Here is a 24251-nt window from a genome sequence, read left to right as displayed (position 1 = left end):
ACATTCTTTTCAAAACGGTTGACATTCACATCACAATGAGGTAGACAAACCCAGACATTGGATGTATTCCTGTAAGATTCATCCATCCAAAATATGCTAATGATTTTAGTCTCTTTATCTTCTGCCAAAGACAGCTAGGCTAAAGACAGCCATTCAAAATGCAAACAAGTAAGACAGAAAGCAGACAGACACCAGATGACACTAGATCAGTGCACATAAAGTCTTTTAGAGACAGACTATTTTGTAGCTTAATCTGGCCAAGTACAGCCCATTTATACAAGTGACCAATCAAAGTTCACTTTGTTTTTACAAATCTTACATTTACAATACCACAATAATAGACCAGCAAGGAATAATGTGGCAGTACATTCAAATAAGGGCACAGCAGTAACCGCAAAAAGGTTTTTCATTAAAAAAAATTTGAGCAACATCTCTACCCGTACAAACTAATGGGCCCCAATTAGGTGTATGTCACAGTCATAACTGTGAAAATATACAACGTTTATTTGTTACTAAAGCCCTGGCCACACTGATACAGGTGTGTATCCTCACTAGAATGGTATTTTTCTCCACTGAATGTGAAACATTTCCAAAACGCTCTCAATTTCCAGGTACTTTGGACAATGATGATGTTAGGGAACTGAAAGTAGAGGTTTCAAATTTAAGGAGCCAATGTGCTTCTACAATCTAAGAAATATAGACATTACTTTGAACAAAATTTGGACCAAAAAGTGTGAGTTTTAGTTCATTTTGGTGATTCAGGAAAACATTGTGACTTTAAACACCTTCTTACTGCCATTGGTCCACGCTATCTCTGGCTGTAACCTGGTGCTTCACCTACATTGACATCAACATCTTTTTCTGGTACATTTCTACACTCAGTCGAGATTAGTCAACATGAACATGAAGTTCAGAGTTGCCGAGCTGTTGCAAAATTAAATACATCTGTACAATGCCTTGAGGCATTTTCTAAGACCATGCCATGTGATTTTTCTATAGATCAAGTCTACAGACATATTAAAAATGGTAACTTGTAGGTTACGTATTATAACCATGTGCAGAGTGTTAGCATTAGCACGATGAATGCAGAGTGTAAACATGACAAATTACACATTATCTACTGGATATAGATTACTATAAAGCATCAGTGAGAGGTTAAAACAGCTTCTTTAACTGGTCTCATGTGAATTCTATTCATAGTAGGAGGCATGTTGTCATTGAAAACACATTTATATCCCTTGCAAAAAATCTAGAGTTCTGGCAAACTAGCCTCAAACTTTGACACTCATTATTTTCACATGCAAATGAGCTTGTGATTCGCTGCAGATGTTTGGCAGAAATCACAGGTAGTGGTAAACATGCAGCAAAACTTTGACTACAATGGACAATTTGTGGCAAGTTTACCATGAACTTGAGATTTTTGTATGGGATTGGTTAATATTTTAGATATAGCTTGTTGACAGGACAGCGTGCAACTCATATTAAAATGTTCTTCTTAACGTTAGCCCCAGCAGCATAGGCCGTGTCTTTTCGCAAGCAAGTTTTTGCAAACATTCCACCATTAAGTCTCAGCGAAGAACAAACGAGAAATTCACTGTGAGTGTATAAATGGCCTTTAAATGGATTAGTGTGGATCAGGCCTTGGTGACTCAAACAAAACTTTGATGCCACAAACTTTTTCAGTGATTCTTTTTTTCTCAGTTTGTTATAATAAGCTGCTATCTTGTAAACTTGACTTTGTTTGCCGAGACAGGCTGTTCACTCATGCCAGGGGTGTCCAAGGTCTGGCCCGCAGGCCATCTGTGGCCCTCCGACTGCTCCAAAGTGGCCCGCGAGAAACTTTAGAAATAGAACAGGATTAGGCCCGCTATGGAGAAAGTAGAAGAAACTCTGGGCAATGGATGTCGCTATCATGTGCAGCTATTCACAGCACACCATATCAGCTAAGCATTCTGTGTCATCAAGAGTTTCATCGACTAGCAGAGATCAACAGGATTTTTGAATACTCCTTATTTCAAAGGTTGAAGCGCCCCATAGAAAGAATTATGCATTTATTAAAGGATTGACATCAGGTCAGATACTTTACTCATGTACTTGTTCTTGTTAAAATGTCCCGATACCTCACATCATACAACTGAGTAGAGCTGCTGTTGTGCAAGCGGTTACACAGAGTATCTTGAGCATACACAGAAGAGGTTGAACCGAGCATACTCTTTCAGAATGTCCTCTGTAGCACTGGGACGTATACTGTAATGGTAAAAATCTTATTTGTAACAAAAGTAACAACAGAACAGGAGTTAAAATTGTATAGCTACAAAGAGTAATTGCAGTGCCACTGAATGGACATCAAAAAGATAAAAATGTGAATAAATAAGTATAATATTTTGTATAAGACGCATCACTGATCCATTATAAGAGTTCTTTGTGAGTGAAATACCCTATCCTTTGTTTATATATAGGGCCTACACAAGCATACCATAGAGTACAAATTGTGATTAAAACTTGCATAATATTAATCGTACAATATAAATATAATGCATAGTGGTAATCTAGTAGCTTCTAGACATTTTTTTAATTAGTACAGCGATGCAGTCCATGGCACCTTATTTCTTTATGCATTTGATCCCTGACCGAAAACGTTTGGATACCCCTGACTAATGTTTTCAATGCTAGAATGTTGCATTAATAGATTTTAAAGATGCTTCAGCAACATTGCTGTTGATATTGCAATACTTTGCCTCTTGAGCCATGGGTACAATGAAACCAAAACTGCACAGATTTCCTCTTAAGCTCATACCTCCAGCCTTCATGTTTCATATAGCTGAATGCACCATCAATAAGGCTGGCTGTGAACTGGCCAGCTGTGATGAACAGCGTGTTAATAGTGACCAGTCGTCCTCTCAGGTGGGGTGGCGAGGTTTCAGCGATGTACACAGGAACGGTCATGGAGGCAATACCTAAATGGAGGAGAGACAGAAAAATGTTTTATGATCACATATAATCACGTTACTTTACCTACATTTGTGCTAAATGATTTTTACATGGCTCAGTGTCAGATGTTTGTTCAAGTGTTACCAAATTGTGTGGTAGTTCAAGTAAAAGAGTGCTGCGATTGCAATGCAAGGGAAGGGGGAACGAGCCCTGAAGAGCACTTGAGTTGACACATGAGTCAAAAGTGTCATAGATGCACCACAAAATGACGTAGTTTCTTCAACAATTTGATCTCACATTTGCTTTTATGACACTATTGGTTAGGCTTAGGTTGAAGGTTTAAAATAGAGAGGTAGGTTTTGTTGTTTTTAGCGCCACACAGTGGACATTTCACCTTGGAACTGCCCCGGTACATGGAAGTAACTATGTAATATAATTTTGCAAAAATGTCACCAGAGTCACAAAATATTCTTGAGATGAGGCTGCTAATGTATGATCTGAAGCCATTCCCTAATTTTCATTAAGGTCATTCCCTAATGATTTCTGGTTTGATGGTGGACAAATTACACATCTGGAATGCTAATTAGATCATAAAATCTTGTATTGCCTTTTTGACTTAATGAAGAGGAAGAGGAAGCAGTAAACGTCAAAGATAATAAAGAAAAAGCCATCAGACAGAACATGGTGGACTGGTACACTTTTTTTGAAAAACAGTAGGGTTTCCAACTGGCCAGTATTAAGCCGGAATATCCCTTTTTTTGTTGGTTTTATTTTTTGGATGAAATGATTACATCCTGTGCATAATGCCTATTGTCCTGTTTCTAAGCAGTGACGTCTCATTCTCATTGGATGGCAAAACGTCCTGTAATGAAGGTATCGTGGCACCGGTTTGACAGCAAAACGACATATATCATAGAGCTCAGAATGCTTAGGCATCCTGTTTTCTGAAAAGTTGGTAAAAGTTTGACAAAAAAGATGTCAGTGGTTAGAAGGAGTAGTTTTGGACTAGAGTTGACAACTGTCCCATTTTAGCCAGGATGTCCTGTTTTTTGGCCGAAATAAAGACCATAAGGAATGCCTATTGTCCCGTCTTCAAGCAGCAATGTTTCACTCGATAGGATTCAAACTGCACCCTCCCGTTGAATGGTGAAACCTCCCATATTGAAGGCATTGTATTGTAGCACTCAAAATGCTCAAGCATTCCATGTTCTCAAGGTGAAACAAATGGCAAAAAACTGGTGGTTGGAAAGAGTTGTTTTGGACTAGGGTTGCTCACTGTCCCACATTAGCTGGGATGCCCCATTGTTTGGATGGAATAAAGACATACAGAAGAACTATTTCCACATCTTTAAGACTTTTCTCTCAACAGCGACCCACCTGCCCCCTCTTGTTGGATGTTGAAACATCCCGTATTGAAGGCATTGTATTGTAGTTCTCAAAATGCTCAAGCATTCCATGTTCTCATGGTGAGAATATTGGCAAAAAATAAATCGGTGGTTGGAAAGAAAAGTTTTGGACTAGGGTTGCCAACTGTCCCAAATTAGCCACACCGTCTTGTAATTTGGCCGAAAATAAGACATTCTGTACGTGAAGCCTACTGTCCCATATTTACATGCCGAAAGGCCATTGAAATCAAGAATATCCTGTATTGAAGGCATCACTGAATATGAGACACCTCCCCCAAAACACCACCCCACGTTGGAAGGCAAAATGCTTAAGACTATAAATAAATCATATGTATTGTGCTAGTGATAATAGTATACTAGATGCAAAAATAAACCACTTTTTTTTGTATATAATGTATGTGTTCAATGTTATTTTCACATACGTTTTGGCAATGTAAGGCTTTTGCAATATGAATCTAGAATAGCCATTCACCACATATAGTACCATAATAAACACTGAAAGCCTTATCACACTGACCTCATTTTGGTGAGCTTTGTAAGAGAAACCAAACTGCACAACTGCACATATGCTTTGTTTGCCGATGTTCCCTGTCCATCAAATCAGGCTCAAGAGGACTGCATTACCATAGCCAAGCCACATCCGGCTCATTCCCACCAAATACATCACAGACGTGTAACATTATGCAAATCACCTACCAGCAAGTCATTCTTGGAATCGCTTGGATGAAACAAAATGTGAATGTGCTTCAAACATATTGGGATGTGAATGAAATTTAAAGGGATTCTGTCATCATTTAAGGTTTATTTTTATTTTTTTCAAACCCGTATGACATTCTGTAAATCTCCTTTTGTGTTCCACAGAACAAACTGATAGTCATACAAGTTAAGAACAAAGGGGAGGGTGAATACATTGATGACATGATTTTCTTTTTTGGGCGAACATTCTCTTTTATTAGTATGTAGTATGATAGAACCAATGTTTACATGATCTTTACACAAGAGAGCAAACTAAAAGTGAGGGCCCACATTTATCTGACAAGGTCTACGTCATCACCGCTTGCAATAAAGTCTATTAATAGCCCCAGTTCACTGCTTGCTGTTGCTCTGGTTGCCCGGCAGACAACGTACCTGTTGCCATGGGAACGCCTCACTGCTTGCTTCACAAGGAGTTTAATCAATACTGTGAGACATCAGCTGTTATTGGCATTTCATTTACGTTTTGAAAGACAGAAGTGTTTGATACAGTTTACCAGACTATCAGACTGTTTCTTATTTTTTAAACACACTAGAAGACTAATGTTATGTCAAAACAACCTAGGCATGCCTTCAAAATAACAAAAAAGCTATAGCCACCCTGCTGAAAAATACCTGAAGGGGCTTAGCTGGTTTATGCTGTTTAAATTGTTCTCTCATCCTGGCCAAGCCGATATTTAGCTGGTTTAGCTGGTCAGACAGTTTGTCTCCCAGGCTGACCATCTCAAATGCAGTGTTGGATAGTAATGCATTACATGTTATATGGATTATATAATCAGATTATCAAAAATGTTATACTTGTAATGGGATTGCATTACATTTTACAATGTGCATAATCAGATTACAGTTTTTGATTGCATTACAAATTAATCAACAGAAGTGCACAATTTACTAATTATGCTCTTAAATTTAACATTAATAATTAAACATTAATGCCTGATAAAGGTTGGACGACCAAAACAGTGAGTTAAAATTTTTTTAATATTTTTTGTAAGCAACAGCAGCGTGCAGGACTTTTTCCTATTTATTACTAATGTTTAATGAAAGGAGTGTTAACTTAGGTAATACATTTGGTACTTAATACATTTAATTAATTATTAGATTTGTCAAAACAACCAAGGAGTAATCCAAAAGTAATTAGATTAGATTACCTAAAAAGTGTAATCAGAAACATAACATTTCTGATTACAATTTAAACTTTTTATTGAATTGGTAATTCGTATTGGATTACATTTCAGAAGTTATTCTGCTGACAAGTGCCCTTTAAAACCATCAAAACAAGTCAGCCAAACCAGCTTGCAGGGCATGATGCCTGTTTGGATCATGATGTCTGCCTGAATGTACTGCAGCATGCTTGAAGCAGCTTGTTTGGAATGTGGTGAAAATGCACACCACCTGTTCTTACATCTCACCAAGGGTTCAATCCATATCAAACCTTTTTATCAGAAATGATGAAACATTAAGATTCAAATCACGAGTTTATACTATTAAATCACAGCTTGCTCCAGCAGTCTCAAAGGCACTGTTTCAAAGCCTAATGAGTTGTTGTCTGCTGTTTACATAGGTAGCTACATTCTAAGGCCACATAGTAACTGAAACGGAACCTCATAAGTGATGGGTTTGTAATGCGCTGCATAGGCTGCAAGCTCGTGTGACGTAAAAAACAGCACTCCTCATTGGAAGCGTATGGGAGACTTAACACACAATTGATTTAATTAGAGATTGGCATTAGCATGTTGCTAAGCTAATGTTGTGTTACTCTAATAACCATTGAAAATACATAGTACTCACAAACACTTCATGAATTAATGTTAATTTATATAGTGCTTTTCTGACACTACACTCAAAGCACTTTACACAGTGAACAGGGGACTATCCTCAACCTCCACCAGTGTGCAACATCCATCTAGATGATGCGACAACAGTCATAGTGCACCAGTACGCTCCCCACACACCAGCTATTGGTGGAGATGAGAGAGTGATAGAGCCAATTAATGGATGGGGAATATTAGGAAGACATGATAAGGGCCAATGGGGGGAATTTGGCCAAGACACCAGGTTTACACCCCTACTCTTTTCGAGAAGTATCCTGGGATTTTTTAATGACCACAGAGAGTCAGGACCTTGGTTTAACATCTCATCTGAAAGACAGTGCCTTTTTATAGTATAGTATCCCCATCACTATATTGGGGCATTATGAACTACACACAGTCTGCAGGGTGAGCACCCCCTGCTGGAGTCTCTAATACCTCTTCCAGCAGCAACCTTAGTTTTGCCAAGAGGTCTCCCATCCAGGTACTGCCCAGGCTCAGCCCTGCTTAGCTACAATAGGCAACAAGTCTTGAGCTACAGGGAGATATATTTATGATATTGGCTTAAATAGTTATTATTAATTAGAGTGTTTGTTTTTTTTAGCAATACTTTTCAGTATGAAATATAAGCATATTTAAAGGTGCTGAAAGCAATTTTTATGGAATGGTATGCAGAACTTTTTATACTCCCTGAAAGATATCACTGAAATAAGTGTCCTTAGATATATCACTGGTCTTAGTGACAGCTCTAGACTTTGTAAACAGCAACAAAAAAAAAAAAGGTCAGCGAGCCACGGTCTTTGACTATGTTTCAATATAGAAAGTTGACGCAAGCAGTGAGCGAGATGAACCGCTTCAACCTGAGCATGCTCGGCATAACAGAATAAAGATGGACTGGCACCGGAAAACAAAAAATCAACACAGGAGAAACTATAATCTGGTCAGGGAGACAAGATGACAAACATCTAGGAGTAACCATCATTTTCAAGGCAAACTCACTCTTACAGAGGAAAATAACCAACAGTCTACTGTATGTAAAGATAAATTCCAAATATGCTATGTTATACATCATCATTGTGTATGCAACAATTGAAGATACAGTTGAAATAGCGTTTCTACAACCAACTACAAGACACCCTGAAAGATATCCCAAGACATGATCAACTCCTTATAGGAGACTTCAATGCAAGAGATGGCAATAACAACAAAGGCAGAGAAATAACAATGGGAAAACATAGCCAGGGCGAATGCATGGACAACAGCAAACGGTTAATCAGTCTTTGTGAAGAGAACAACCTTGACATCGGTGGCGCCCTCTTCACTCATTAAAACATCAACAAGTTGACATTCACAAATGGCAGAAACCAGAGCCATATTGATCATATCATTGTCAATGGCAAGTGGAGGCCCTCCCTGCAAGATGTATGGGTAATGAGACAAGCAGACATTGGTAGGTCTTCTAGTAGTCGAAGTTGACTCTCAAGCTGAGCAAAAACAGGAGAGAGCAGAAGCCAATGCTTTGAAGTAGCTAAGCTGAAGGTCCCTCGAATCCAAAGAGAGTTTGTCATCACTCTGAAAAAACTGGTTCAATGTCCTCCAAGAAGAAACAGTGCTTCCCATTGGCACCATCAATCAAGCAATGAAGTAAACTGGAGAAGCCATTCTAGGATCCAAGAAGAAGAAAAAAGCAGAATAGACTTCAGAAATACCAAGGAATACCAAGTCACCAGAATCATAGTACAGTACAGAGAAAAGACAAGGAAGTCAAGTCCTTGGCAAGAAGAGACAAACAACAAAACATCAACAAACTTGCAGAAGAAGCTGAGACAGCCACTGAACAAAAAGACATGAAAACAATTTACCAGATCACCAGGACACTAAAAGTTGACAGACCCACGACCTCAGTGTTAGCAAATGTATGTTCACCCCTTTGCTTTAATCAAGACCTGGGTTGAGTAAGAAGTTTTTGTGTCCCTGATCTAAGAGGGGTTATAGGAACACAGTAGATCAGAGAGATAAGTGGGGGCTAAATTGTTCAGGGATTTATAAACAAATAAGAGTATTTTCAAATAAACTCTGAAACGAACCAGTAACCAGTTAAGCAACACTAAAATGGGTGTAATATGTTCAAATTTTTGAAGACCCAACATGAATGCAGTCTAGCTGCTGCATTCTGGACCAGAGTGGTGGAGTTAATTCCATAGTACAGAGAATTACAGTAATCTAAGCGAGATTAAATAAACTCATGAATCAATCTTTTGAAATCATGCAATGAGAGAACGGGCTTTGGTTAACAGACGGAGATGGAAGAAACTATCTCTAACAACTGAATTTACTTGTTTATTAAAATCAGAAAATTTAACAGTCATCACCAAAGAATAGGCTAAACAGGATAGAAGGAATCAACATTTCCAGAGCATCTTGTAATGTCCAAAACCAACAACAACAGTTGACATTCCAGAGGTGGAAATAGATCTAGAAATAAACATGGGAATGATCACCATCGAAGAAGAAAAGGAATTCATCCGGAAGTTGAAATGCGGCAAAGCACCAGGCGAAGACGGCATATGATCTGAGATTCTGAAGGCAGAAGACATGTTACAAGGCATCTTACAGGAAATCTGGGACAGTGAAGAATCCCCTGACATCTGGAAGTCCAGCATCATAGTCAAAATACCAAAGAATGGGAAACTTGGCAACTGTAACAACTGGAGAGGTATTTCACTAATATCACTTACCAGCAAAGTCTTCAGTCACGTCATACTCCAACGTATCTCTGACAGAGTAGATACCACTCTCCACCAAGAAGAAGCCGGTTTCAGAAAAGAAAGATTCTACATTGATCACAATTTTGTTTTACAATAGATTATTGAACAGTCCCATGAATGGAACAGCATAATCTACATTGTATTTGTGGACTTTGAGAAAGCTTTCGATAGCCTACAATGAGCGTAGCTATGGAAGATCCTTTGTTGGCATTATTGGATACCCCAAAACTTAAGTAACATCATTAAGTCATTCTATGAAAAATTTTGTGTAAAGTCATCCACCAGAACCATCTGTCAGAAGCTTTCCAGGTAAACACTGGCATCAAGCAAGGCTGTATCCTCTCACCAACACTCTTCTCATTGGCAGTCGACTGGCTGATGCGCTGAACCACAGAGGGAAGGAAACAGGGGATCCAGTGGATGCTCACATCAGTGTTAGTAGAACTGGACTACACTGGCGACATAGTGTTGCTTTCAAGCAAACACCAAGATATGCAGCAGAAGGTGGAAAGCCTCTCAGATATAGCCAGCACCATCAGCCTTAAAGTCAATACCAAGAAGACCCAACTGATAAAAAAAACTCAAGAGTAGAGGAACACATCATCGATGACAGTCCCCTAGAAGCGGTGGAACAATTTGTCTACCTTGGCAACAAAATCAGTTGATTGTGATTGCCTACAAGAATGTCTTTTATTTATTATTTTGTCCATTTCCACTCCTGAAGCCTTATTTGTTTATATCCCACAATTTGTTAAATAAAACTTGTTTTTTTCATACTTTTAAATCTTGTGTTGCTGTGTTTTTTGCTTGCACTGGGACCTGGAGAATGGTGTCCCTCTCTCTCTCCTCACATTTGTTTTTGATACTCTCCTCTCCAGCCCTTAGATGTAGAAAGGAGGGCCGTAGCAAAGTTAACAGCAGGATTAGCAGAGTAAACCAATGGCTTGCTATGTTCAAGCCTATATGGAGGTCCACCAACTTGAACACCAAGATCAAGATTTTCAAGAGCAACCTCCTTAGCATCCTCCTGTGTGTCCTCCTGTACTACCATCATTGAGCCCAAGCCAAGACGTCTTCCAAACCAATGCAAACCATCCAGGACAGATCTCCACTGTACGCCACAAGGAAAAATAAACCTTGGCAGACCCAAGGTAACATGGTGCAGGACAGTTGAGAGAGAGCTGAAAGCAAGAAAACTGACCCTCCAGACAGCCTCCACAGCAGCAGCTGACAGAGTGAGGTGGCACTCCCTTGAACTGCACTCAAGCACTGCAAGGTGCAAGGTGCAAAGAGGACTGAGAGAGTATGCACATTTCACTCTTTGATAAGATGAACATAGTTTTAAATATGAAATCATTTTTATTTTTAGCATGGATTTCCATATTTTAATATTGAAAGTGTGAGTTTGGGCTAAAACAGTAAAATCTATTTAGAAAAGGCATGTGAAAAGTACCAAATGTACATTTATACATATATCAGATTTCTATATGATCAAAGAATTTTCCAGTGTTCAACATTTAGGAATTTATATTCATTTAGAAATGCATTATCTTCAAATTATTTACATTCATATTTAGGCATTTATTTTCAGGTTTTTCCATGGCCATGTAAACCCTTATTGAAGCTTTTAAATTTATAGTGAGCCAAGCGTGATCCTCTGCTGCAAGTATTTACATTAATGGCCATCAGTAATTACGTGGCTTTTCCGAAAACTGCTTTAAAGCACTGGGAAATTCTTAACATAAAGTATCAATTCACTGGCACTATTATACAAAATGAGTTTTCAAAAGTATAATACATAAAAATATCATGTTACCATTATCCAGAAAAAGTGGCTGCTGAAAAAAAAGTGGTATGCCAGTGTGGCGGATTGTGTTAATCTTCTGAAGAAACCATAGATGTTTTTGGCTAAGTTTACTGTTCTTCAAAGAGTGGACTCATTAGTGTGGGACTCCACACTGAAGTTGTTGCTGTCCCTTATTATCAGCAACAGTGTCTTAAAGCTACAACTCATACATGCAGCCAACTGCCTCCCCCAGACACTTACCGTGAGAAGCCATCACTCTAATGGCCTTTCACTCCAAAAGAGTGGTGGAGTCATGGAGACAACAGACGATTGAGGACAGTTTAAATTCTCTCATCACACCATCAGCTCAGACGTCACCAAGTCAGCTGAACTGCTACTTTACACCATCTGTGATCTGTATGAAGTGCTGGGGCCCAATTTGAAGGATATTTAGAGTGAGGAATTGCCAGAACCCTTTAAGCATGGGTGACCATGGCTGAATAGTTCACTAGTTATTAAAAAAAAAACATCAAGTTGAATGTTTTTTTTAGCATCCTGCCACAATCTCAAGTTGAAAATGGTCAAACTTTTGAAAAGTATCTTGAGACCCAAAATTTCCATTTTGTTGAACTCTTTTCTTTTGAACATTAGAATCCATTGTATGTAAACACCTCAAATGAAACATGTCCTATGGTTATGTGAACCCAAAACAAACTTTATTATGCTGGTTTCCCTTAAGACCAATTAGTGAGATGGTAGTTTTTTTTTTAAATATGTAAGTGTGCCCATCCAGACTTCAAGTTGATTTTCTGAACACTGTATTCATGAATTGCATCCAGAGTGATTTCGCTGTCATAGTCCCATGCAAAATGAAGATAATGGGCTGTCGAAAAGGTCATTCATTTTATGGTTTAACCCTTCTAGACCCTGGTTTTGACCTTCTGGTTTTGTGTTACCTGAAAGGTCAGTGCAAGAATAATTGGACTCAATCGTTTAAAGCTTAAGTCCGTGGTCAATTATTAGATATTTTCTTATTTCTTCTAAAACAAAAAAAGCCAGAGTAAGCTTTTGGGAAAGCTACAAGACAATATATGTATAAAAATGCAGCATTATTTTTAATAGACAAATTGAATGGGGAAAGATGAATATTTTCATTTTTTCTATAGAAAATACTTGCCATGCAATACTCTCCACCATAATGCTAGGGTGTTGTTGGTGGTAGCCATGGCATTTCTATGTGGTTGCTAGGATGTTCTGGGTAGTGGTCAACTGATATGTATTTTTTAATGGCCATGGCAATTGCCATATGATGGCAATACCGATACCTAGAGAGCAGGATGCAGAGGGATGATACAAATGCCAAAATACATAATACAATTGATCTAAAAATCAGATGAACGCAAAATCTCTAAAGTGAAACAAAATCTTATTTTATACATTATTTACTCAAATTTGCTTAATCTTAAAACAAAAAAAAAAAACCCATTGAAGATTCAAAATGTTTACTATCCATTGACAAATTTGGTAAATGTAGCAATTGATGCAAGTTAACACTTCTATTACATTTACATTTACATTTATGCATTTGGCAGATGCTTTTATCCAAAGCGACTTACAGTGCAATTATAACAGGGACAATCCCCCCGGAGCAACCTGGAGTTAAGTGCCTTGCTCATGGACAAAATGGTGGTGGCCGTGGGGTTAGAACCAGTGATCTTCTGATTAACAGCCCTGTGCTTTACTGCCCTACAAAGCAAAAAGGCAGTAACTACGCAGAGTGCAGAACTGAGAAAAATGACTTTAAAGTTATCCTGTCATCCAGCCTAAGTAGTTGTAGGTAGATTATTGGACATGTGGCTGTTTTGTTACTTTATATTAGCTTATTCTTTGTACATATCAATCCTCATATTTAATTTGATATTTTACCCCTATTTTGCAGTTACTGTGTTCTTGCTTTGTATTACTTACCAAAAACGTGGCACCATACCAAGGAAAAAGGCGGTAACTACAGATTCTCCAAAAATTATTTTGCCACAACTTGGGCTCTGGGTGTGTTATACACTGTATTTGAAATAATTGGAACCATTTGTTTTCCTGAACATGGATATACCAAACCCAAACTAATTTGACCATTTTAGGTCAATATTTTCCACCCAGAAGCTGTTCTGATGCTGAAACGGCTGCTTAAAGTCTCACATTGCTAAGCTGTGTCAAGGCCCAAATTGGGAAAATTTATTTTGAATAGGACCACATGCTTTTCTAGTTATTGAATATTTTTCCACCGCTGGTTGGATTATAACTTTGTGACATGAACAACAAAATGATGACATGGCATCGGCGATGATGTGAAGTTACAGAGGATAAAGTTACAGCTAGGAGCAGGGAGGATCAGGGGCAGGTAAGCAAAGCTATTTAAAACATCGCCTGTCAATTAGCATAATGCTATCTGAATGGACCTCTGAGAGGAAGTCCCGCCCTGGTGGCTGACAGGTGTTTATATTGTGATAGCCTAGCCTCTAAATGTTTAATCTGTCACTGTTACTTACCATTCTCCGGGTATTTTCTTTTCAATGCCATTTCGACCATCTTCTTTCCCCAGCTTTGTGCCATCTCAAACATAATTTGTGTGAAGTTAGAAGTGTGAAATTGCAAATATTAAAACCGTCCCGTGAGGATGCCGCGAAGTCAGCTATGTGTGTTCACCATGGAAACAGTAACTTCACTGCGCAGCAACACGGTTTGTGGCCGAGGTCAATTTATTGCTGACACTAGTTCTGGGTAATTGCTTGGTGGTTGCTAGGGTGTTCAGGGTGGTTGCTAGGTGGTCTCTTATTGTTGTAATTCAATAGAGCCCACGCCTAAACCAAGAGAGCCTACAATGCGATGGCGTGATCAAATTAAAAACAATGAAAAAATATAAAGCTATTGATTTAAAGTACAGTTCTTAGACTTTTTTCTTCTAAAAAAAAAAAGGATACATGACCTATCTGGAAAGTTCAAGACTATGAAATTCACATTTATGAGAAAATGACTGTGGTATTTATATTAGACATGAATGAATTGAGAAATACAATCTAGAAATAGTGCTTACCATGTAAACATTTCAACCACAATTAAAGGGTGTTGTGGGTGGTAGCCATGGTGTTGCTATGCATGTGCTATGATGTTCTGGGTGGTTGCTAGGTTGCTTCTTATTGGACCAAGTCAATAGAGCCCACATTGCAAATCAAATAAAAAAAAAAAAAGGAAAAATAAAAAATATTGATTCAAAGTTTTTATTATTATAAGTATATAAGCAATATATAAAAATTGTATTGCAAAACATATACGTAGTTTAGGAGCTTAGGGAGACTCAAATGCGTCATTCACAGTGTGTCATATCAGTGGACAAAGCTCTTTTGGCGCACTTTGTTTGCCTTGATTCTCTGATTGGTTTATCTTTCTCTCCAGCATTATGGGTAGTGTAGTTGTTCTACAGAAATTTGTTAAACATTATTTTTATTTTTAATGAAGATTAAATAACGCTGACTGATGGCTTCAACAGAAGCATATACCATCGATTTACAACTTCAGTGTTCACAGTTGGTCTGACTTTAAAAGTTTATAAATTACTGTTAGGTTTCAATTCCCCTATGGATGAAATGAATAAGATTTGTACTACCAGAACCAGACTGTTGCTTTATATTCATGCTTGTTTAGAATAGCACCCCTAATGTTGTTTGGAAATGTGCACTGAAAAATAAGATTAATTGGACGCAGATTCTATAAGTGTATTTTGAATAAGTATGGTCACTTAAATGAGTGAAAAACAAATGTGATTCTCTATATTTGAGCAATCAAGGCATCGGCCAGACAAAATTAAGGTTGAGAACACAACAATCTCCCCTAATGACAGTGTGTAATCCTAGACCATAGGCTTTAAGCCAAATTGCTCTTTCCTAACACTCAAGGGACATTTGGCTCATTCTTGGAAGCCCCACATGGTACACACATTAATGAGAAATACTTCTCGAGTGAGTGGAGCTCTGTCAGTCTTACCACCCAGTCAAATCATGTGAATTCTTATGACTCAAGACTAATTGGCTTCGTTAAATATAGTTCAGAATTTTCAATGAAGCGCAGCTTGAAATCTTATCAGAGCCTTTGATCTTATACACACTTTATGACTCACTCAGTACTCTTTAAACAAAGCAATTAAATTGACTGACTGAAATCTTTTAGAATAATCAGGCATATTGAACTCACATTAATGAGCAAAACTGTGAGCTTTTGTTAAGTCTTAAATACGTGCATTTTGTCTTATAGGAGGTAAATACGTTCTTTAGAACAGTGAAAACGCTTCATTAATACATTAACAGTAGTCTAAAACTATCAGGTATGTAATCATTTGGATGAACAAAATGATTTTCTGAAATACATATAAAGAATACGGCATTTGTTAAATGAATTTCTTCAGATATGTTCAGTCTTCATTGATTTTTATGTTTGGTTTGGTTTATTTGGTTTCTGCAGCAGGGCTCCATTTGACCTTTAATTACACTCATTACAAGCATCAGACACAACAAAGACACACACACACACACACACAATATATAACTAAATATTGAGGTTGGAATATGCTGTATGCTATTGCTATCACACCAGCTTGTAGTGACAAAGAATTTTGGAAATTGGCAAACTGGAAACAATAGCTGTAAGCTCTATTCACCATTACTAAATATGTTTTATTAAAGCAATTTGAAATTAGACTTTAAATGTTTTTACATCATTAAGTGACTGTAAATCTGAAAAGAATCTCTTAGAAGTGAGTTTTAAAAGGGAAAATTAGAAATGTACTGCCCTTTCATTACTATATGCTATAAAAATAGAATTATATATTTCATTATAATTTTGTCAAATTAGCATAATCAACTTAAACACAGTTTTACACAATAAAATAACTGTTCTAGTTATCTTTGTCTCTGCCAATCACAAACAGTAATAATTCAGCTTGACATATTTTATAGATCTAAGGAACATTTTCACAGGTTAATAATGTTGAATAATTGTTAGCATGTGAGGTAAAATGGCTCACTCTTTGGCAGGTATTGCATAAAGTCACCCTTTTAAGCATGTTATTTATGATTTATTATGCATTTGTAAATGACGTATTGGTCATTAATAAACTCTTTATAATCTCTTAACAAAAGGACTATTAATGTAAAAGGTTACTGATATTTTTACCATCATTTTGTTTATAGCTTAGGCTATAACCTAGGGTGACCCCATGTCCTTGCATGCATGGACTGTATGTTTTGTCTTCGCTATGCACTATGCATAATTTCCTTTAATTTAAACCAACTAATCTCAGTTCAGGACACTCTGGGCTGTCAGTAAAGTCAAAGTCAAAGTTTATTTATACAGCACAGTTTATCCAACAGCCACTGAACAATGTGCTTTACAAAATCAGAAAATGTAAAATCAAAATAAGGAGACATAGAAAGAATAAAACAAAACATTCATTAGACAACATTAAAAGCCAGAGAGAAAAACTGAAGTTTTTAGTAGTGATTTAAAAATCGGTAGTGTTGGTGCGGCTCTGATGTTTGCAAATGTATGTTCACCCCTTTGCTTTAATCTAGACCTGGGTTGAGTAAGAAGTCTTTGTGTCCCTGATCTAAGAGCTCTAGAGGGGTTATAGGAACACAGTAGATCAGAGAGATAAGTGGGGGCTAAATTGTTCAGGGATTTATAAACAAATAAAATCATTTTTAAATAAACTCTGAAACGAACCAGTAACCAGTTAAGCAACACTAAAATGGGTGTAATATATATTCACATTTCTGAAGACCCAACATGATTGCAGTCTAGCTGCTGCATTCTGGACCAGAGTGGTGGAGTTAATTCCATAGTACAGAGAATTACAGTAATTTAAGCAAGATTAAATAAACACATGGATCACTCTTTTGAAATCATGCAATGAGAGAAAGGGCTTGACTTTGGTTAAAAGACAGAGATGGAAGAAACTAGCTCTAACAACTCAATTTACTTGTTTATCAAGCTTGAGATCACTGTCTAGTAGGACACCTAAGTTTTTTACATATGTTTTAACTTGAAAAGCAAGGTGATCTAGATTAAGATTACTAGAAAGAGAACCATATGAAGGACCGGACAAGTTGATCTCTGTTTTATTTTCATTTCGTTTAGGAAGTTTGAGGACACCCAAAGTTTTATATAATTTAAGCAAGCCATAAGAGGATCAAAAATATTGTTTCCTGTACGTTTAAGGGCCAAATAGATCTGTGTGTCGCCAGTGTAACAGTGAAGGACTTACCATGTTTTCTAAAAATAGATCCAATTGGAAGCATGTTATAATGTAAATAGAGCAGGGGCCAGTATGGAGTCCTGAGGGACTCCCCACAGAAAATGTGCTGTAGATGACGTTGAGAAGCATAAACTGACAGAACCTTCTACCCGTCAGGTATGGGTGAAACATTTCAAAACTGTTCCCTTTAGACCCACGCAGTGTTCAAGATGAGAAATAAGTATGCCATGGTCGACCATGTCGAATGCTGCACTAAGTTCTAAAAGTACAAGAATTACAAGAAGTAAAAGCCAGCCGCGGCCTTTTCTCTCTTTTTTCGGCATTCGGCTGGGGCCAAATGTATTAGCATTGGGGAAGCTGTTCTTTCTCAGGAGGGAAAGACACAGCTGAGACCACATCCTGCCCAGAATAGAGGTTAACGTTGCAAATACGTCACACTAGCGCTGTGGTAGGTCCCAACCTGGAGGGGAGGAGCTCTACAAACACGCCGACTGTTGGCAGTGGGAACTCTGCCCAAGGGAGATGCTGATTTTACCAACAGGGAAACCGTACCATGGAAAACACATCACAAGGTGTTACCACAGGTAACCAGCACATGTGGAGTACCTACCACAGTACAGGGCATCCTAGCACATGTACTGGGCCCGGCTACGAATTCCTCCGCCGAATTCGCCAGCCACAGGGCTAGGGAGGAAAGACATCCAGGGCTCACCATCTGGTGAACTTGCATGGGGGAAAGAAGTACACGTCTTCCCCTCCAGGAGGGGAAAGTTGCTGTACGCAAGCAGTACACCTGGCCAGCTGCCTCGCATACTTACCTGTTCGTACCTGACAAACACACGGAAAGAAACCGGCTCAACCCACACATTCTAAAATTTCACAAAGGTATTGGGTGTTGCCCAGCCCACTGCTCTGCAGATGTCTGCAAGAGAGGCACTGTTGGCTAGTGCCCAGGAGGATGCCACACTCCTCTTGGAGTGTGTTTGTAATCCCAAAGGGGAGGGAATGCACTTGGCCTGGTATGCACTTGATACCAAAGCGATGGTATCCAGGATCCAGTGTGCAAGCCTCTGTTTAGAGACTTTCCCTTTCCGCTGTCCACCAAAGCAGACAAAGATCTGCTCAGAGCATCTAAAGCTCTGTGTGCGATCCAAGTAGATGTGCAAAGCACGCACCGGACACAGCAACGACAAGGCTGGGTCTGCTTCCACGCGGGGCGTGGGAACCTTGGACACATAGCCCGGTCGGGGTCTCAAGACCACGTAAGAGTATTCCGAATGGAACTCCTTGCTTGTGTCTCTGACAGAGAACGCCTGCAAGTCCCTAACCCTCTTGATGGACATGAACACAGTCAGGAAGGCAGTCTTCAATGAGACTGACTCTAGGGGTTCAAACAGGGCTCTCCGCAGGCTCAGCATGATCACAGAGAGATCCCAGAAGGTAATGAGGCACGGCCTAGGAGGATTCAACCACCTGCCACCTCTCAGGAACATGATGATCAGGTTGAGCTTCCCTAGTGACTTACAGTCCACCACATAGTGGTGCACCTCTATAGCGGCCACATACACCTTCAAGGCAGAGGGGGACAGCCTCCACTCCAGCCTCTCCTGCAGGAAGGCAATCACATACCCGACTGCGCATCTCTGGGGGTCTTCGAATCGGGAAGAACACCAATTTGCAAACAGACAGCACTTCAAGGCATACAGCTGGCCTGATTGATCGTGTCAACCACTAACGGTGGTAGGCCACTTAGATCATCCATGTCCCATCTAGGGGCCAGACGTGGAGATTCCAGAGGTCTGGGCGCAGGTGCCAGATGGTCCCCGTCCCTGAGAGTGTAGGTCCTCCCTCAGGGGAACTCGCCAGGGATGTGAGATGATTGAGGATGCGGATGCCCACTTCTCTTAGCGGGGCAAGGGCTGCCTATACAACTTTCTTAAAGCTGCGAGGTGATAGGGACAGACCGAAGGGGAGGACCTTGTACTGATATGCCCTAGAAAGCAAACTGCAGGAAGGGTGGCTGAGAGGTCTACCGCCGCGAACCAATCTTGATGCCAAACCATGACAAAAAGTGCTTCTGATTCAGCAACTTGAACGGGAGTCTGTGCAGAGCGCAGCTCTGGGGTTCCAGCGGGCCTCTTCCTCCCTGGGTCCATCTCAGGGGCTCTTGGGGGCCTTCCTAGTGCTGTTAGCGCTGGACCTTGAGACGGGGGGGCAAAGTTCCTGCGAGCGGTTCGCTTGGGCTGCGGTGGAGCCGCCTGAGTTGCAGTCACAAGGGGACGCTCTCGGCAGCGAGCAGAAGGGGTGCGGGACCTTGAACCGCGCTGGGGCAGGATGTCTTGAATGGCCTCCGTCTGCTTCTTCACCACTAAGAACTGCTGGGCAAAGCCCTCAACGGTGTCACCGAATAGGCCGTTCTGGAAGATGCGAGCATCGAGGAAGCGAACCTTGTCAGCGTCCTTAATCTCGATCAAATCCAGCCATAGGTGGCGCTCCTGGAACACCAAGGTGCCCATCACCGGCCCGAGTGCCCATGCCATGACCTTCATCACCTGGAGGGCAAGATCGTTCAAGGAGCGCAGCTCCTGCATCACTTTGGGGTCAGGACTACGCACATGCAGCTCTTTCAATGCCTTGGCCTGGTGTACTTGCAGGAGTGCCATGGCATGCAGGTCGGGTCCGGGCAGTAAAAGGTCCCTGCCATGACTTTGTTAGTTCTTAGAAGAATAGGACCGGGGAGGGTGCGGCCATGAGTGGCGCTCCAAACCCAGGAACCAATCATCAAGCCACAAGGGCTCAGGGCAGGGTGGAGGGCTCCACTCCAGCCCAACTCGCGGCAGCCCGGGCAAGCGTGGCGGTCAGCTCTGCGTCAGCCTCAGACTGGGCAGCCACACCCGCTCTCTGATGCTGCAATCGAGAGCTCATCCTGCTCACGAACTCCGAAAGAGACATTAAACTCGCCCTGAGGCAAGCTGCCTGTCTCATCCCAGAACTCGACTGGGGCAAACGAGCGTACTGGGGAATGCAAGGTCTGTGGGGGATTACCCAGTGGAAGCACTCCCATTGGGGTCCCCAATTGCCCCCAGCGCTAACCGACCCAGCCTCGTAAATGTAGGTAGAAGGCCCAGGGTGGGGAGCAGCTGGAGTGGTTTTCCCCAGGAAGAATTAAAGCCACAACCACAACGTTGCCATGGTCATGATCTTGCAGTGGAAACCTGAACATCCAAGAACGCTGACTCAACGTGACTACGGCCGATACACGTGAGACAGCGCTCGTGGCCATCAGAGGTAGAGAGATAGCGATTGCATCCAGGAACTACACACAGACAGAAAGGCATCTTTATAAAGACGCTCTCCATCAGTGCACACCCTTTTAGAAGATAATATACTCTTTTCTGCAAGAATATATAATCTTTCATCTGCCGAAGCACCCAGGGGCGTACTCTGCATCAATCGTGCAGGGTGGAAGAAAGCTGCCGAAATGCACCGTATATCCAACAGTATATGCCTCTCGTTGTAGGGTGAATGGAACGGCAGTGGAACGGCACTGCCCAACGCCACTTGGCTCCAAAGAAAAAATCTGAATGAGCTGTTGCGAGCCAGCTCTTTTTATACCCGTATGTCTAGGGGAGTGGCATGCAAATTCCACTTGCCAATTCCATTGGCCTTTTCTGAAAGATCAGAGGGGTTTGGGGCAACCAAGAGTGACACATAGTGTCACTACATCAACACAACGTCGAGTGAATGACAGATAGGGAACCTCTCATAAATGTAGTTTGAAGTCAAGAAAGACTGCAATTGGAGTAAGACCTCTTTCTCAATTACTTTTGAGATGAAAGGCAAATTAGATATGGCCCTGTACTATATAGGATCAGCAGAGTCAAGGTTTGGTCCCTTAAGAGATGGAACCACTAAGGTATGTTCATGATCATTGGGTAATGTACCTGTGATAAGCGATTTATTTATTAAGCCCCACATAATCAATAAACTGCATAATAATATGTGGCGGGATGATATCAAATGAACAAAACGTGTGCTTAAATTGAACAATAATTAGAGTGGAAAGAGAAATGGGTTCAAACTCACTCCAGAAATTTGTGCAAGAAGAGAGTTCAGATGGGCAATAAGAGGTTGGCAAGATCTGAGATCTCTGATCAGCAATTTATTTACAAAAAATCTGAAAAAGTTATCATAAGATTTGGGAGATGACTCTGGGAGAGTCTTTACAGATGGATTGAGTACAGAATTGATTGTAGAAAAGAGAATTTTAGGTTTGTGGCAGTTCTGTGTAATGATGCCTTTTGAAAGTTAGACAAAGCATCCCACAGGGCTTGAGAGGGCACAGTTGTCTAAGAGAGCATGTGATATTGTTTAACCATGGCTCAACTTTAGCTTTAACGTGTTTAGGTTAGAAAAGGGTTAAGATTTTGACACACCAAGTTATGTGACAAAACCACATGAGTTTGTCTTTGGGAGAAACAACAAAATAATTAATCTGGTAAGATACCTCATTAAGTTTTTACGTTGAAAACTGTTTGAGTCAAAAGATTAGAGTAGTTTCACCCAATATGCCATTTTAATGACCACTGACATGGACTATAGGTTTATTTTCCCCTAAGAAATCCTATATTTACTGTGCATTATCACATTGAGAATCCATGGGTTCATTCGAAAGCTGAAACATTTTGTGTTCAGAGGCTTTATATAGAGTAAGGATGAAAATAAGGTGTATCTAAAACTGTTACGAGACCAGTGCAGACAGACAGAACACTGGTGTAATGTCATTCACTAAATAGGGAGCAAGGGAGCATCCTATAATATTTCTAGTGCATTCACTCATAACATCTGACCAATATGTTTGGACCACTCAACATAGTTGGCAGACATGGGACAATGATAATCAGTACATAGATTCAGAATGGATAATGTATAATTTTATTTTAACATGGTTGGCTGTGATTGGATGATGCTGGCCATTGCTTGTATCATAATTAATTATGCTAATTAGTAAAATGCTTCAGCACTGGCTATCACTTGTTTGTTTGACAGTGCAAATAAAGAACATTGAGATTGTAATACCAAAGTAGACATTTTTTTTTAGAATTAATTTGTATAGTTTTTTTTATTTGTGCTTTTCCCGATACACATTGTTCCAAAGAACCTTTACAGAAAATCAGCTGTAATGTCTGTAAAGTCTCAAAAACATGAATAGCCAACACTCCTGGAAACATACAGTAATAAACAATAAAAAAAAATATGAAAAATAAAAAGACTTTCCATAGCTTGGTACAATTTAACATTTTACAACTTAGTCTCACTGTCCCTATATGAGGACATACATATTTAAAAAAAAATATATATATATATGTTGGTTTATTTATTTTTTTGGATGTTTATTAGGAGCTACTAGTTCTCAATAGGATACTAATTAGGCTACAGATACCTGTTACAGATAATTTCATATTAGGCTACAAAGGTTTAGAGCACTATAGCCAACTCCAAACAACCACAGGTTTACTATAGTAACTTGTCAGGAGTCACTTACCCAGCCCAAGTCCCACTATGAGGCGTCCAACCAGCAGCGCTTCTTTATTAGGAGCAGATCCCAACACAATCCCCCCGACGGAGAAAGTAAAGCTGGCCAGCAGGATGCACACCCGCCGTCCGAACAGCCCGTTGAGTAAACCGCCGAACAGCGCGGACACCGCCGCCGCGGCCACAGTCCCGGACACCAACAACTCCTGCCACAGGGCAGTTATATTCATCTCCCTCTTGAGCAATAGCATCGCCCCGGACACCACCCCGGTGTCGTAGCCGAACAGAAATCCGCCGATCGCGGAGAACACAGCCAGGACGTACACGAAGTCCGGCGTGACATCCTGCTGGAACTGTTTACGCGCCGCACGCTCCAGGTCCTCGGGCGCGGTGGTTGGTGTCACCGAGGATGCGGCGGGCGTGTGGCCGCTGCTGCTGCTGCTGATGCTGGCGCTGGACGGAGCTTTGATGAGACTTCGCTCTCCATCATCCGACGCGCGCTTCCTCCTCTCGCCCATAAGATTGCTCATGCTACGCAAGTGATAGTCATCGCTAGATTTGCGGGACATAAGTGAAAAACTATAATAAAATAATAAAATGCGCAGGATGAGTTATAATGAAAAGACACGGTGAAGAAATCCTGAAAAAAAGGCTGATCTTTATCCAGGTGCTGTCTCGTTGAGTTTTGTTTGTTTGTTTATGAATTATCTCTGTAGACTCCTCATAAGTTGTGCCACTCTGCTCTGTGCCTCCTGTCTCAAGAATAAGAGAGTGATGAGAGTGGAGGCAAAAGGTAGAGCTCAGCGTCATCATGACGTGGCATGAGGTCACAGAGATACACACCAACACACGTGCAGAGAACTCGTCTATTTGAACAGATACCACAGAGCATCAACTATTCTAGAGTTTGTCTACACTTCACCACAACAGTCTTTTAAAGTTCTGCCTGTCTTTAAG

The 24251-nt window shown here is 40.3% G+C and overlaps 1 protein-coding gene across 1 annotated transcript in view; it reads right to left on the bottom strand.

The window, feature by feature from the left end:
* Positions 1-24022, bottom strand: part of LOC127638671 (proton myo-inositol cotransporter) — a 126438-nt gene extending 102416 nt beyond the window's left edge. Inside the window, exons 1-2 of the mRNA XM_052120291.1 lie at positions 23305-24022; positions 2798-2957 (exon numbers count right to left, since the gene is read on the bottom strand). Coding sequence (XP_051976251.1) covers positions 2798-2957; positions 23305-23863 — 719 coding nt within the window. The 5' untranslated portion in view covers positions 23864-24022. The remainder of the gene's footprint in view (positions 1-2797; positions 2958-23304) is intronic.
* Positions 24023-24251: the final 229 nt, after the last annotated feature.

Source organism: Xyrauchen texanus, chromosome 47 (assembly GCF_025860055.1).
Source record: "Xyrauchen texanus isolate HMW12.3.18 chromosome 47, RBS_HiC_50CHRs, whole genome shotgun sequence".
NCBI classification, from domain to species: Eukaryota; Metazoa; Chordata; class Actinopteri; order Cypriniformes; family Catostomidae; genus Xyrauchen; species Xyrauchen texanus.
The sequence above is the reverse complement of the archived record's forward strand: the minus strand, read 5'-3'. Positions and strand labels throughout refer to the sequence as shown.